Here is a 16,721-nt window from a genome sequence, read left to right as displayed (position 1 = left end):
GCCGCTTCCGTCTGCCACGTGCGCGGGAGAGAGAGAGAGAGAGAGAGAGAGAGAGAGAGAGAGAACGAGCGCGCGCTCCTCCCTCCCTCCCTCCCTCCGTGCGCGATTGCTTGCCTCGAGACCAGGAGTGCCGTTGCCTGCCCTGAGTCCGAGTTTCTTCATCCAACTCCCTGTGGCACGCGGAGGCTTGGCTTCTAAGCCCCGCCCCCATTCTCTTCTTTCTCTCCCTTTCTCCCTTCAGAAGGGGCGGGGCCTTACCGCCTCCTGGCCAATAGGAACCTCAGGATAAGAAATTGCCTGGGGGGGATGGACGTGAGGGGGGGAGCCTAGGCCACGCCCCCGTGCGCGAAGAAGGAGAGAGACAGAAAGGGATCCTTTAAAAATGACCTGGAGAAGCCGGGGGCGAATGAGTCAGCCTGAGGGGCCGGGCTGTGCGCACGCGTGAGCCTAGACCGCAGGGGCAGGGTTTCCATACGTCCAGATATAGAGATATGAAATTGTAAAGAGTGGAGCTCGAAAGGAGAGAAGAAGAAGGAGGAGAGGCTTCCTCGACGGGCATGTCTCCCGTCAGTGAAGAGCTGGGAGCCGGGGACGCCTCCTCCCCCTCAGCCGCCGCCACAATTGCGCCTTTACCGGCTCTTCTCGAAGAAGAAGGCAAGCCGGAGAATGGGGAATGGCACCCGCCCGCCAACGGAATAGGAGCTGCCTTGGAGGGTGCTGCTCCCGAGGAGAAGAAACTGGAGGAAGAGGAGGAGAAGGAGGAGAAGAAGGGGGAGCTCTTGCCGCCGCCTCTTCCTCCTCCTATTCTTTCTCCCCCGGCTCCAGCCCAAGAGGACCCCGAGGCTTTCGAGCCCCCCGAGGGAGGCTGGGGCTGGGTGGTCATGCTGGCCTCCATGTGGTGCAACGGGACCGTCTTCGGCATCCAGAACTCCTGCGGGATCCTCTTCAACTCCATGCTCAAGGAATTCGGGGACCCCAACGACAAGGAGCTCCTCTTCAGGGCAGGTGAGAAGGAAAGAAGGCGGCCTCCTCCGATGATGGCCATCTGTCGGGAGGGCTCGGACGGGGACAGAGTGGGCTCTGGCTGGAGGGAAGGCAACTCCTCAGCACGCTCCAAAGAAAGCCTTCGGGCCAAGCATGGCAAACTCTGGCCTTCCTCCAGGTGTTTTGGACTTCAACTCCCACCATTCCTGACAGCCTCAGGCCCCCTCTTTTCCCCCTTCAGCCGCTTAAGCATAAGATCGATACGTAGATAGCTATCAGACAAGGACAAACTTGGCCCCTCCATGTGGTCTGGACTCCAACTCCCACAATTCCTGACAGTCTCAGGCTTAAGCGGCTGAGGGGGAAAAGGAAGAGTCCTGAGGCTGTCAGGAATGGTGGGAGTTGGAGTCCAGAACACCTGGAGCCAGGCATGTAGCCGGGGGGGGGGGGGGAGGCGGGCAATTCTCATGGTGGTTCGTGAAAAGGCCTTACTTGGTGCATTATTTAAACTGTTATGTTTATTCATATCATGATCTGATCACCCTACTCAATATGTCCCATATGCATAGGGGTATTGGGGTAACGATACAAAAGGTTTGCTAGAGTAGACCCTCTTTCACTCAGCCCCCCCCCCCCCGAATCAAAATCCTGGCTCCGGGCCTGCCTGGAGCAACAACAACAAAACTTTATGTATATACCACTCTATCTCCCCAAGGGGACTCAGAGCGGTTTCCAAGTGACATAATCAATACATACAAAGAGAACAGCATAAACATAAAATTAACAAGACAAAATAAGCATTAAAACCACAATAGCACATATATTTAAAATAATCCTGCCTGTTCAAGGCAGTTTAAAAGGCCGGGCCAGGCTAGTGCGATTTTAGAGGTCCCAAGAAATTAGGTAGAGTCTATGGCTGTACATTTCCATGGGCCTAATAGAAGAAAGTGACCTGGGTAATTGGTAGGAAAAGATATGGCCAGTTTCTACAGTATCTGGGGCAGAGCTACAACTAGTCGTTCTCAAAGGTTTGCTTAAACCACCAGGTCTTCAGGCTCTTGTGAAAGGAGGGGAAGGATGGGGCCTGTCTTATTTCTCCAGGAAGGGCGTTCCAGTGAAAGGAGGGCCTGCCCGGAAGATCTTAAAGTTCCCGCCGGTTCATAGAGGGAGATGCGATCGCGAAGATAGGTGGGACCCAAACCATTTAGGGCTTTATAGGTCATAACCTGCACCTTGAATTTGGCTCGGCAACTTATCGACAGCCAGTGAAGCTGTTTTAAAAGGGGCATTGTATGCTCCCTATAGTTTGCTCCAGTAAGGAGCCTGGATGCCGCCCATTGTACCAGTTGGAGCTTCCAGGCCGTCTTCAAGGGCAGCCCCATGTAGAGCGCATTGCAATAGTCCAATCTGGATGTAACCAAGGCATGGACCACACTGGCCAAAGTTTACCCATACCTGCTATATAGATCTCTTAAAACTATAACTTCCACCATTCCATAAACATTGAGCCATGGTCTTTAAAGTGGCAACAAACCACATTCATTCATAAGTTTGTGAGACATTTAGGCTCCTCCATCAAGAGAGCTCTACTGCAGTGAACTGCACACCCCAATACTCCATAGGCAGCTAAAGTGGTGTCAAAGGTGCTGTAATTCTCAGGAGGACGAAATAGAGATGTCCTCAAAAGCAAAGGATGGGAACACCCCACTCTCTGCAGGTCCTCCCTTTTGGAGAACTGCCCATGGACATTTGTGTCATCCCTTTCCATGCATCTCACAGACAGAATGGGATATCATAGAGTTGGAAGAGACCTTGTTGGCCATCCAGTCTAACTCCCTGCCAAGAACCAGGAAAATTGCATTCAACAGATGGCCATCCAGCCTCTGTTTCAAAGCCTCCAAAGAAGGGACGCAATAGAAATGTCCTCAAAAGCAAAGGATGAGAACACCCCGCTCTCTGCAGGTCCTCCCTTTTGGAGAGCTGCCTGTGGACATTTGTGCCATCCCTTTCAGTGTATCTCACAGGCAGAAGGAGATAACATAGAATCATAGAGTTGGGTTGTTGTAAGTTTTTTGGGCTATATAGCCATGTTCTAGAAGCATTATCTCCTGATGTTTCGCCTGCACCTCTAAGGATACCTGCCATAGATGCAGGTGAAATGTCAGGAGATAATGCTTCTAGAACATGGTCATATGGCCTGAAAAACCTACAACAACCCAGTGATTCCAGCCATAGAAGCCTTCGACAATACAATTATAGAGTTGGAAGAGACTTTGTTGGCCATCCAGTCCAACCCCCTACCAAGAAGCAGGAAAATCACATTCAACAGATGGCCATCTATCCTCTGTTTCAAAGCCTCCAAAGAAGGGGCCTCCACCACACTCTGGTGCAGAGAGTTCCACTGTTGAACAGCTCTCACAGTCAGGAGGTTCTTCCTAATGTGCAGAACATCTTTCCTCAATCTCCTGCAGAGTTAGTTGTAGCTCAGAACATCTGGAAAGCACCACTGTGGGGGAAATTGCAGCGGATCGCACTATGTAACATGGCTTTTGTTCCTGGGTTGTAAATGTTTCCTAATTGGTTCTGTTATAGTTTTTCAATGAATAGCTCATAGAATCTCAACCAATTTGACATAGTTTGTGGCAGCCACAAAAAAAAGTTTCTGGAGTATAACAAGTATTTTCAAAGTAAGTAGTGCACCATTAAACAGGAAAATTATTTTTCTATTTTTTTACATGGTGCAATCCTTGTAGTTGGATTTTTTAAAGAGTGTGTGTGTGTTTGGGGGTGGGGTTACAGAGGAAAGGAAAGGCAATCCATCCTTCCTTCTGAACCAGTGATTCCCAACCTTTTTTGACCAGGGACCACTCTCCAACATTAGCACCAAAAGAGTTATGAGTCAGTTTTTGGTCAACTTTAGATTCAGTTTGGTAATTTGGGGTGCTGATTCAGAAAATTGCACTGGATAGACCACATCAGCTCTAGTTTTTGATACAGAACATATGCCACCTAGTAGTCACTATCTGCTCACCCACAGAAAACCATATTTAATAATCTAGAACTGATATGGTAGTAGTAATCTTTTGTGGGTAGTCAGCCTCTCCCCTCCCGTCATCACTCCTGCCTCGGTACTATAAGAGGGTTTCGCAAGACCAGTCGCTCTCATTGCTGTGTGGTTTCAAGACAACGCTGTAGTAATGGTGAAGCCATGGACCATATTTTTTGTTATTATGGACCACTGGTTGGGAACTATTGTTCTGAACAGAACTTGCCAAGAAGGCCCTGTGATTGATTAGCCTGAGGTTTGCTAGAAATAGGAAACAATATGAAGCCAAAAACAACTAACTACGTGTCCCTGCACAACCATGAAGGTTTGAAGCTGTGGATAGGTGATTTGAGTTGCATCCCTTGTAAAATATAGAGAGTGCATACCTCTGATTCCCATTGTTGTATCATGACAGCACTGCTGAATACAGGGACCATGGTTGTTGTGATGCGGTCTGTGGTCAAAGATTAGATCTTTAATTAGATTGTAGTTTGAATGGGAGCTTTCCATGTAGAACACCAGATGGCTTATGAGGAGCTGTACCTCTCATATGCTTTTGCAGTATGATGCCACCATGTGAAGCCTTCAGTCTTTGTTCTTCATAGGTGCAGACATGCTCTGATGGTGGTTTGTTGACATCCGATGTAAGAAAGTTTAGGATCCATGTTTTTATGACATAGCAGTAATATGTCATAAATTACTGTTGTAAGACACGGACCCACAAGAGCCAGAAAAATAGTACAGGTCAATGACTGGCTTAGAAAATGGTGTCAGGAGGAACACTTTGGCTTCCTCGACCATGGCCTGCCTTTCCAGGAGGATCGCCTATTTGCAAGGGATGGGGTGCATCTCACACAAGTAGGAAAACACCTTTTTGCTCACAGACTCGCAAACCTCATTAGACGCACTTTAAACTAGGTCCACCGGGGGAGGGGGACAACAGCCTTGCGAACACTACTTTACCCATAATGTCTGGGAATCGCCAGAAGGCTAAACGGAGGGCTGCACAAACACAACAAGGACCAAGTATCAAAAGCACAATAATCCCAATTAAACAGCTCAAGGGAAGATCTCAGGGGCTCACATGTCTTTACACTAATGCACAGAGCATGGGAAATAAAAAGACGAACTCCAACTTTTAGCACAACACCACAAATATGATATCATAGGGATCACTGAAACCTGGTGGGATGACTCCTATCGCTGGAATGTAGATATTGAGGGGTATAACCTCTTTCACAGAAACCAAACAAAGGGGAGAGGAGGCGGAATAGCCTTATATGTCAAAAACTCTTATGCTGCAGAAGAGATTCAAGACAGCAATCTGGGAAACCAGCTTGAAATCATCTGGATAAGAATCAAGGGAACTGGGACTCAAAATGATGTCGTTGTAGGCATCTACTACAGACCCCCAAGCCAGGAGGAAGAACTTGATGAAGTCTTCTGCCAACAGTTGACCAAACAGGCACAGAGAAGAGATGTAGTAGTCATGGGCGATTTCAACTATCCCGATATTTGCTGGAAAACAAACTCGGCCAAGAGTACAAGGTCCAACAAATTCCTCGCTTGCCTTGCAGACAATTTCATGGTCCAGAAGGTAGAAGAGGCAACAAGGGGATTGGCTACTCTTGATCTCATCCTAACAAATGCGGAGGACCTGATCGATGCGGTCGAAGTGGTAGGATCCTTAGGGACAAGTGACCATGTGCTCCTGCAATTTGAGGTACAAAGGAAGGCCGAAACTAAGACAAGTCAAATCCGCATTTTGGACTTTAGGAGAGCTGATTTCCAAAAAATGAAGGAAACGCTGAGCAGCATTCCGTGGACACAGATACTAAAAGACAAGGGAGTTACGGATGGATGGGAATTTCTCAAGAGTGAAATACTCAAGGCGCAATTGCAAACTGTGCCAACAAAGAGAAAAAATAGGACAAGTGCAAAGAAGCCAAAATGGATGTCCAAAGAACTTCTAACTGTGCTAAGACACAAAAGAGACATGCACAAGAAGTGGAAAAAGGGAGAAATCACCAAAGAAGAATTCAAACAAATAGCCAACACCTGTAGGGAAAAGGTCCGCAAGGCTAAAGCAAAAAACGAGCTCAGACTTGCCAGGGACATTAAAAACAATAAAAAGGGCTTCTATTCTTATGTCAGTAGAAAAAGGAAAAACAAGGAGGCGATAGGACCTCTTCAAGGAGAAGATGGGGCAATGCTGACAGGGGATAGGGAAAAGGCAGAACTACTTAATGCCTTCTTTGCCTCGGTCTTCTCACAAAAAGAGAGTCTTCAACCTCAACAAGATGGAGTGGATGAGGGATTGGAGGACATCCAACCCCAAATTGGGAAAGAAGTTGTCCAGGAATACCTGGCCGCTCTTAATGAGTTCAAGTCCCCAGGGCCAGATCAACTACACCCCAGAGTATTGAAGGAACTAGCGGAAGTCATTTTGGAACCATTGGCAACCATCTTTGAGAGTTCTTGGAGAACGGGAGAAGTTCCAGCAGATTGGAGGAGGGCCAATGTGGTCCCAATCTTCAAGAAGGGAAAAAAGGATGACCCAAACAATTACCGTCCGGTCAGCCTCACGTCGATACCGGGCAAGATTCTGGAAAAGATTGTTAAGGAAGCGGTCTGCAAACACTTAGAAACAAATGCAGTCATCGCTAATAGTCAACATGGATTTATCAAAAACAAGTCATGCCAGACTAATCTGATCTCTTTCTTCGATAGAGCTACAAGCTGGGTAGATGCGGGGAATGCCGTGGATATAGCGTACCTGGATTTCAGTAAGGCCTTCGACAAGGTCCCCCATGACCTTCTGGCAAGGAAACTAGTCCTATGTGGGATAGACAAAACTACGGTGAGGTGGATCTGTAATTGGTTAAGTAGACGAACACAGAGAGTGCTCACTAATGCTTCCTCTTCATCTTGGAAAGAAGTGACAAGTGGAGTGCCGCAGGGTTCCGTCCTGGCCCCGGTCCTGTTCAACATCTTTATTAACAACTTAGATGAAGGGCTAGAAGGCATGATCATCAAGTTTGCAGACGACACCAAATTGGGAGGGATAGCCAATAGTCCAGAGGACAGGAGCAGAATACAAAACGATCTTGACAGATTAGAGAGATGGGCCAAAACTAACAAAATGAAGTTCAACAGTGACAAATGCAAGATACTCCACTTTGGCAGAAAAAATGAAATGCAAAGATACAGAATGGGTGACGCCTGGCTCGAGAGCAGTACGTGTGAAAAAGATCTTGGAGTCCTCGTGGACAACAAGTTAAACATGAGCCAACAATGTGATGTGGCGGCAAAAAAAGCCAATGGGATTTTGGCCTGCATCAATAGGAGCATAGTGTCTAGATCTAAGGAAGTAATGCTACCCCTCTATTCTGCTTTGGTTAGACCACATCTGGAATATTGTGTCCAATTCTGGGCACCACAATTCAAGAGAGATATTGACAAGCTGGAATGTGTCCAGAGGAGGGCGACTAAAATGATCAAGGGTCTGGAGAACAAGCCCTGTGAGGAGCGGCTTAGGGAACTGGGCATGTTTAGCCTGAAGAAGAGAAGGCTGAGAGGAGATATGATAGCCATGTATAAATATGTGAGAGGAAGCCACAGGGAGGAGGGAGCAAGCTTGTTTTCTGCTTCCTTGGAGACTAGGACGTGGAACAATGGCTTCAAACTACAAGAGAGGAGATTCCCTGACTGTGAGAGCCGTTCAGCAGTGGAACTCTCTGCCCCGGAGTGTGGTGGAGGCTCCTTCCTTGGAAGCTTTTAAGCAGAGGCTGGATGGCCATTTGTCAGGGGTGATTTGAATGCAATATTCCTGCTTCTTGGCAGGGGGTTGGACTGGATGGCCCATGAGGTCTCTTCCAACTCTATGATTCTATGATTCTAGGTATGTGATGTGTTTGATGCTGCTCATTTGATGGAAGTGCTTCCTTTCTTTAAGGGAGGTTTCTTCTTGTCCTGTATCCTGAAGTAATTTCTGAACTGTGTTGACCCTAAGGCGGATCTATCACAGAGTTTCTTTGTATCATGTAAACATTAGAGTAATCCATGCTCTAGATACATTTTTGCCCTATACGAAGTATCAGCTTTGAATCAAATTCTTGCCTGAGAGATATGTTTTTGCTTAGTGCCAGAGATCTATGAATTTTGTGGCGTCGTCCATGATTAGATTAGAGAAGTAGCAGCTACTGCATGTCACATCAACCCCTACATATTGCACCTATTATATTATCTTTTGGTCCATGTACACACACACTTTGTACTATGGAAAGGACAGCAATGATACCAAGACTGGACTTTCCCTAAGAGAAAAATCCCTGCAGTATTACTCCTGTAGCCTGCACTGTGGTCAGGGTGGCTTTATTAGCTCCATATCTTTTTCTATGTGGAAAATCTGTACTGTGACCTCTACTAATTGACTGGAGACAGCAGCAAAATTGAACATTTTCAGTGTGCATTTTAATGAGCAAAGAGTAACTCCTGAGCCTCAGAAATGGTAGAGGTTAGTGAGTAGCTGAAATTACCTGTTTTTCAGTTACTGTTTTCAGTATTCTAAACTTGTCCCTTTGCTTTCACCTGCAGAAATCATGTTATTTCATATTCTGTACAAGGCCAACACATTACCCCCCCCCCCCCCCGGCCCGGGAAAAAAGGTTATACAGACTGATGCACAGAAAGTGTTGACAAGATGTGGATTGGAATGGGAATCAGAATGTGTCACATTTAGAAAACTACAGTACTTAAGTGTATATGTAATAATGCATGTCTTCTGTTCCCTGCTTTCTGATTGATTACAAATTTAGCCACTGTATTTTTTCCTGGAAGAAAGAAAAGTCAACTGTAATAGACTGATTCTTTTGGAACACTGATCTGCACCAATGGAACACTAATTTGTTGAATATGAAACATGGTATATAAGCTGCAGCATCTCTAGTTGTTGTAAGATGTTTATAATTCATATAGGATTTTAATTTAATGTTTAAAATAAGTCAAAACAAGCAAATGAAGTATATATAACAATATATAGAAAAATGCTTCATTCAGAGAAAGTATACAGGAAGATATTTTGAACTGAGGACTCATTGTTTAAAACTGAGTATGGACTAACATAGTGTAGTAGTTTGAATGCTGAACTAAGTCATGAGGAAATCAGGATTCAAGTTACTACTCAGCCATGGAAAGCACTAGGTGATGTTGGACAAGTCACACTCTGTCATTCCAAGAGGTATGCAGTGGAAAATCTCTGCTGAACAAATCTTGCTAAGAAAACCTTCTGATAAGGTTGCTATAAGTTGGTTGACTTGAAGGTTAATAACAATAGCAAGTGAAGTTGTGCAGATGATATACAATAGTAAGTGCTATACACAGCAGTTAGTTCACCTTTGGAATTCACCATCTCAATATTTAATTAGTGATATCTTTAAAAAGAACTAGACAAACTTATGAAGAATAAAGCTATTGATGATTACTAATCATCATGAATATATGCATCACATAATGGATATGGTATCTATTTTTCAGTGTTTTTGGGATAAGGAACAGAAGGCTTATATTACATTCCTGTCCTTTTTGTGCGCTTTCTACAGACATGTGATTGTCCACTGTGGGAGTAGAATTCTGGATTATAAAGGTGTATTTTCTTATGTTTTTATGACTTGATGAAAGTGTTATTTACTTTCACAAGTACACCTACTGTAACAAGTAACAATTTAGACAAAACCAACTTTTGACTCTGCCTAAATAACCTAAAGACATGAGATCATGCCTGTTCTTGGAAGCTAAGTAGGGACAACCCTGGTTAGTACTTAGATGGGAGACTGACAGTGAATGCCTGGTGCTATAGACTACATTTCAGAGGAAGGAACTGGCATAACTACCTCTGAGTATTCCTTATCCCAGAAAATTCTATGAATTCAATAGCTTTCAGCTGGTGACTTCAAGGCCTCTACACACACAGAGCCATTGACTTGGTAGCTAAAATCTGTGTTTGGCCTTTTCTACTCACAAGTGCTTGTGTGTCACCAAACCACAATTTCCATGATTCCATAGCTTTGAGTGATGTCAAACTGCATTAATCCTAAAGTGTAGATGCATCCCTAATCTGACTTCAAATGGTTGAGTATTAAGGAAGGGTGACATGGATTTTCATATGACTAAAGAAATTAGGTGAGTACTATTTTGTCAGGTTTTTGTTAGGCAGTTAATTAAAAGGACATTAGGGTCAGTTCCAAAGAGAAGACACAACTGAAAAGATGCTATATACATTTCATTATCTGTACATCTGCTAGTTTCAAAACTGTTAGTATTTATTTTGCTGATTACATGCAGCATACAAGCACAAAATTATTGATGTATTTTAATTTTAAATAGATTAAATTAAACGTGAATCAGAATGCCACATATCATTACTTTTCCAAAATTATTTAATAGAAAGTTGTTGTGATTGCGAACAGCTGTTTTCAATCAGTGTTGGCATTTTCATAAAGTTGTGGTACTGTAACATCCTGGTCTGAACATATGCAGCTCTTCAAATTTGCCCCCCCCCCCATTAGAATAAACAGTGTGTTTCTTTTGGATGATAACAGAAAAATGAATAATCAGCTTCTAACAAATCTTGCTGGGTGGTTCTCTGTTGTATCAAAACAAAATTTAACAACTGTAAAAAAGTATCCTGCTGAGCACTGGGACTTCCAGGAAACCCACAGTATGTAGAAAGGAATTTAATTTAGTAGACAGATGTTGTGCTTCTGTGCATTGGATGTAGTCTGAAGCAAAGGAGCTTCTTTCTAATAAATGTGTCAGAAACTAAATATCTTTCTGTAAAAAGAAAAAAAATGAACGACAAATTTGAAGCAGTACATGTTTATTAAAGTGACACAATCCTGGTAATTTGTGTATTACCAGAAGAATATTAATTAGTATTATAAGAAGAAAAAAGAGATGCCATGTGATGTTAGTTTGGTAAATGTAGTAAAGAAAAAAAACCAGTTTGTTACTGCAGTGCTCCAATTGCTCTTGAACTTTTTATATTTATTTATTAACTTTTTTCTATTAGGCTTTTTTCCCCACAGGGAAAGGTGGCTAACAATAATATGCCACTACCCAATAAGAACTGGATTGATATGTGCTGTTAAATTTTTTCAGTTAAATTTTTAACACGTTTAAGGATATTAGTAAATGGTGGTGAATAGTTTTTAACTAAATACCTAAAATTGTCTTCACCATTAGCCAGTCTTGGTTCTGACTGCAATGCCTTTCTGACCATATGGGAAGCATCAAACTCAGTGGAACTGGACTAGAAATGTATAGGATTGCATTGTTAACACATTGCTGTATAATATCCTTTTGAATTTGGCCCCTCAGTTTGTGGTTGAAAATATAAACATGATGTGACTTTACCACTTTCCTCCTGTGCTTGACAATACTACCTGTCCTTTGCTTTGGTAATTGACTACATTGTTCCGAAATAACAGTTAATAAACACATTTATTTCAAGGGTTCTTGTAGGTTTTTTCGGGCTTATAGGGCCATGTTCCAGAGGCATTTCTCCTGAGAAATGCCTCTGGAACATGGCCCTATAGCCCGAAAAAACCTACAAGAACCTAGTGATTCCAGCCATGAAAGCCTTCGACAATACATTTATTTCAACTTATGGCAATTTGATTACTTTGAAAAAGTGCATTGAGGAAAACATCTGCTTTCAACTGGAAACAAAATAGGTTCATGTATCACTTAATCCAATTAGTATGTCTTCCTGTTATAATTAATTATGATGACTGCAAGCGTCTGGTTGAAACTGAGCATGAACTTCACAAAAGGTGAAGGCAACTTAATCCCCATTATTTTTGCTCACTGAAGAGTATAAATGAATTAATAAGCAGTAATCTTTGGATAATTGCTCTAACTTGGGCTGCAAATGTACTTCATTCTTATGAAAGTGCGAAAGGTTTCCAGAACTGTTGAATTGCTCTGTATTCTGAAGTCTAATTAGAGTGCTTGAAGTCTTCTATTTTTGTTCTTACAGCTGTTAAGCAATGCTAAGGTTGAAGCCCCACATGTGGTGGTCTGTGCACGTACAGTAACTTGGAGTGGCAATCCCTTTGCCTCCCAAAGGTTTGAGTATTCCAGAGCAGCATATAGTGAGGCATGAGGGGCAAGAAATGGCCTGCAAATCTTAATAGTTTTTTTCCATATTCTCACATTTTTGAAAGAAATTACATATACTTTTTAATTTTAGTTCCTTAAAAAAATATGCAAATTGTTCTAAATTGCAGGGCAGTATTTATTTTATTTATTTATTTGATGCATTTATTAACCGCCATTCTCAGCCCTTTAGGGCGACTCATGGCGGTGTACAACACATATAAAAAGGCAATTACAAAGAGGCAATTACAACAACATATTAACAATACAACAGTTACAAAATTACACTAAAAATCCGCTTCGTCTCATAGTGGAATCATAACCAATCTCATATTCCTTGTTCCTTTCCAGTCGTCTTTACCACATTGTTATAGCACTTAATTAAATGCCTTCTCGAACAGCCTGTCTGATGTCTGCAGGGAGAGTGTTCCACAGCCGGGGGGCCACCACCGAGAAGGCCCTCTCCCTTGTCCCCGCCAGACGTGCCTGTGAGGCAGGCAGGATCGAGAGAAGGGCCTCCCCAGACGATCTCAAGGTCCTCGTGGGCTCGTAGGCCAAGATGCGGTCCGAAAGGTAGTTTGGGCCGGAACCGTTTAGGGCTTTGTAGGCCAAAACCAGCACCTCAAATTGGGTCCGGTAGCAAATCGGCAGCCAGTGGAGCTGGGACAACAAGGGCGTTGTGTGCACCCTGCCTCCCGCTCCAGTTAGTAACATGGCTGCCGCGCGCTGAACCAGCTGAAGCTTCCGGGCCGTCTTCAAGGGCAGCCCCACGTAGAGAGCGTTGCAGTAGTCAAGGCGGGATGTGACCAGAGCGTGTACCACCGTGGCCAAGTCAGACTTCCCGAGATACGGGCGCAGCTGGCGCACGAGCCTGAGCTGTGCAAATGCTCCCCTGGTCACCGCTGAAACCTGGGGATCCAGGCTCAACGATGAGTCCAGGGTCACACCCAAGCTGCGAACCTGCGCCTTCAAGGGGAGTGCGACCCCATCCAGCACAGGCTGTAACCCTATATCCCGTTCGGCCTTGCGACTGACCAGGAGTACCTCTGTCTTGTCTGGATTTAATTTCAGTTTGTTCGCCTTCATCCAGACCGTTACAGCGGCCAGGCACCGGTTCAGGACCTCGACAGCCTCCTTAGTAGCAGGTGGAAAGGAGTGACAGAGTTGGACATCATCTGCGTACAGATGACACTGCACCCCGAAACTCCGGATGATCTCACCCAGCGGCTTCATGTAGATATTAAACAGCATGGGGGACAGTATGAAACCCTGTGGAACCCCACAAGTCAAAGGTTGTGGTGTAGAACAGGAGTCCCCCAATAACACCTTCTGGGTGCGGCCCTCCAGGAATGACTGGAGCCACTGCAAAGCAGTGCCCCCAAGGCCCATTTCCGCAAGGCGCCCCAGAAGGATACCGTGGTCGACGGTATCGAAGGCCACTGAGAGGTCCAGGAGCACCAACAGGGACACACTCCCCCTGTCTAGCTCCCGGCGCAGATCATCCACTAAGGCGACCAAGACCGTCTCGGTACCATGTCCCGGTCTGAAACCAGACTGTGCCGGATCCAGATAATCCGTGTCTCTCAAGAATACCTGGAGTTGTGAGGCCACCACGCTTTCCATGACTTTGCCCAGAAAGGGGAGATTGGAAACAGGCCGAAAGTTGCCCAATTTAGTGGGGTCCAGTGATGGTTTCTTCAACAGCGGCTTTATAATAGCCTGTTTTAGGCTCGCTGGAATCTTGCCTTCCTGAAGGGAGGCATTCACCACCACTGTTACCCACTCAGCCAATCCCCCTCTGGCCTCCCTCAGAAGCCAGGATGGGCAGGGGTCTAGGATGGACGTGGTGGGCTTCATTCCTCCAAGTATCTTGTCCACATCCTCGGGTTTCACAAACTGAAAAGAATCCATCAAAATAGGACAAGCAGGTGCTCTTGTTACATCCTCAGAGATTGCATTTAACGCGGCGTCCAGCCCAGAACGGATCAAGGCGACTTTGTCTACAAAGAACCGAGCAAATGCTTCACAGCGCGTGACCGAATTGTCAGGGCTCCCGCCTGAGGTGGCGGGAGTTAAAAGACCTCTGACAATCCGAAACAACTCCGCCGGACGGTTCTTTGCAGACGCAATAGTGGCCGCAAAGAAGGTTTTCTTTGCGGCCTTTATTGCCGCGGCATATGCCCTAAGAAAGGACACAAACCGTGCTCGATTTGACTCGCTCGGATCCGAACGCCACACGCTCTCTAGTTCCCTCTTCCTTCGCTTCATCACTGCCAGCTCCTCAGTAAACCAAGGGGCTGGTTTAGCTCGGCTACTTGAGAGGGGACGTTCCGGAGCGATCATGTCAATAGCCCTGGCCATCTCCCCATTCCAGAGAGCGACCAAGGCTTCGACATGGTCACCTACCGAGGTGGCGGGAAAATCCCCAAGAGCCGTCAGGAATCCATTCGGATCCATCAGCCTCCTGGGGCGGACCATCTTAATGGGTCCTCCACCTTTGCAGAGGTTAGGGGGCGCAGTGAGCCTAAATCTGATCAGGAAGTGGTCGGTCCATGGCAACGGAGAGATGGACAACTCCTCCACACCACCACCCTGTTCCCATCCCTGGCAGAAAACCAAGTCCAATGTGTGTCCAGCACAGTGGGTGGAGCCAGATATTTGTTGGGACAGCCCCATGGTTGCCATGGCAGACATGAAGTCCTGAGCCGCACCTGTGAGGGTCGCCTCGGCATGGATATTGAAGTCTCCCAGCACAAGGAGCTGTTGAGACTCCAACGCCAGGCTCGAGACCACCCCCGCTAGCTCAGGTAGGGAGACTGTAGTGCAGCGAGGTGGACGGTACACTAGCAGAATCCCTATTCTGTCCCGGTCACCCACCCTCATGTAGACGCATTCAAAATTTGTGGTCTGCGGGATGGGGCACCTGGTCAGATGGATGGAATCTCTATAGACCACTGCGACCCCGCCTCCCCGACCTCCGGATCTCGGTTGGTGCTGCACGGAGAAACCTGGAGGACAGAGCTGGGTCAGATTTACTCCTCCAGCTTCATCCAGCCAGGTCTCCGTGATGCACGCCAGATCTGCCCGCTCGTCCAGGATTAGGTCCTGGATCCAGGTCGTTTTTCCGTTGACAGATCTGGCGTTCAACAGCACCACCTTCAGTCCGGAGGGTCCGCTCACCTGGTTACACCAATTTACCTTAGGAGACCGATTTGGAATTGTTAATGTGGATAAATGGTCCGAATTTAGCCGAATTTGAGGTCTCCTTTTCCCGCATCTCCTCCTTCCCACCACAACCTCTATGGGGGCCCCTCGGCTAGTGGAACACCTCCCCTCCTCCGTGCCGCAGTTCATGACTAAGGTCTTAGTCTCAGTTTCACCAGTTGTTTGGAATATTGGCGTTTTATCTTGCCAGTTGCCTTGGTTTTCTTTATCCCCCCTCCCCTCCTCATTGTTCTTCACAGGCTCCAGCCCACTTCCTCCCCTGCCCCTTTCACCAGTCAATACTATCAGGGACAGTATACATAGGAGGGTGGGGGACCACATGGGTGGAAACAGTACACTTCAGTGGATGGTAGTAATACAAGTGGTAAACGTGTAGCCGCGAAAGTAAGATGATGTCTAAAGTGCTAGAGTCTTAAAGTGCAACAATAGTAAACTCCATGGCTACGCGCCACTAGGGCGATTCGTAAGGTGCAGGATCTTAAAGTGCAACAGAAACCCAGAAACTGGCCCTCAATACTACTAAAGTGCGGCAGGAGGGATCGGGGAAGGGGTAAAGTGCAAAACAGTTGGCAGCAGAGGCAGGCGCCTTAAGGTGCTATATTATGCTCTTATTACCAGATTAGCAGCAAAGGTAGAAAGGAGCTGTAACAGTAGTTAGACATTTGGTCCAGACTATTTGAAAGGAAAAGGTTACGATTTGCATCTCCCTTAATGAGCCTGCTCATGCTTCGAGATATGTAGAGGAAGGCTTTCTGGTGGTTCTACCACCATCTGAGTCACATCTGGTGAGGACAAGAGAGGGAGCCTTCTTGGTGGCTGCTCCCAAGTTACAGAACTCTTTTCCCTGTGTGGTCCTGTTGGCCCCCTCCCCTGGTTTTTATTTAAGGAAGTGTTTGGTTTTTAATGTGTTGCAACAGATAGAGCTTTTAATGGACGTGTGCAGTTTTAGTTTTATTATGAATTAAGTGTCCTTTTAAAAATAGGAATTTAGTTGTATTTTAATTTTTGTATTAAGAGTTTATTTATTTCTGTTACATTTTTAAATTGTTGTATGCCACCTCGGATTCCATGCTTGGACAAAAGTAGAATATAAAATAAATAAATAAATAAATAAATAAATAAATAAATAAAGTTGTCTTAAACATGGTTTAATATTGGACTTGGAAAAGTATGTATAGAGTGCTCACAGTAACTGTCTTAAGTTTTCTGCTAGTTTTATCATGGTTTTAATACATGCTGTTTCTAGTTACTTTGTTATGGTTTGTTCCAGCAAAGATAGTACAGTAAATGAAGGATTTAAAAGATTTTT

The 16,721-nt window shown here is 45.3% G+C and overlaps 1 protein-coding gene across 1 annotated transcript in view; it reads left to right on the top strand.

Annotated features, from left to right (window-relative positions):
• Positions 1-334: 334 nt before the first annotated feature.
• Positions 335-16,721, top strand: part of SLC16A10 (solute carrier family 16 member 10) — a 51,484-nt gene continuing 35,097 nt past the window's right edge. Inside the window, exon 1 of the mRNA XM_060753176.2 lies at positions 335-1,005. Within this exon, the coding sequence (XP_060609159.2) occupies positions 558-1,005 (448 nt within the window). The 5' untranslated portion in view covers positions 335-557. The remainder of the gene's footprint in view (positions 1,006-16,721) is intronic.

The sequence above is a fragment of the Anolis sagrei genome, chromosome 1 (genome assembly GCF_037176765.1).
Source record: "Anolis sagrei isolate rAnoSag1 chromosome 1, rAnoSag1.mat, whole genome shotgun sequence".
NCBI lineage: Eukaryota > Metazoa > Chordata > Lepidosauria > Squamata > Dactyloidae > Anolis > Anolis sagrei.
This window is presented reverse-complemented; position numbering and strand designations above follow the sequence as displayed.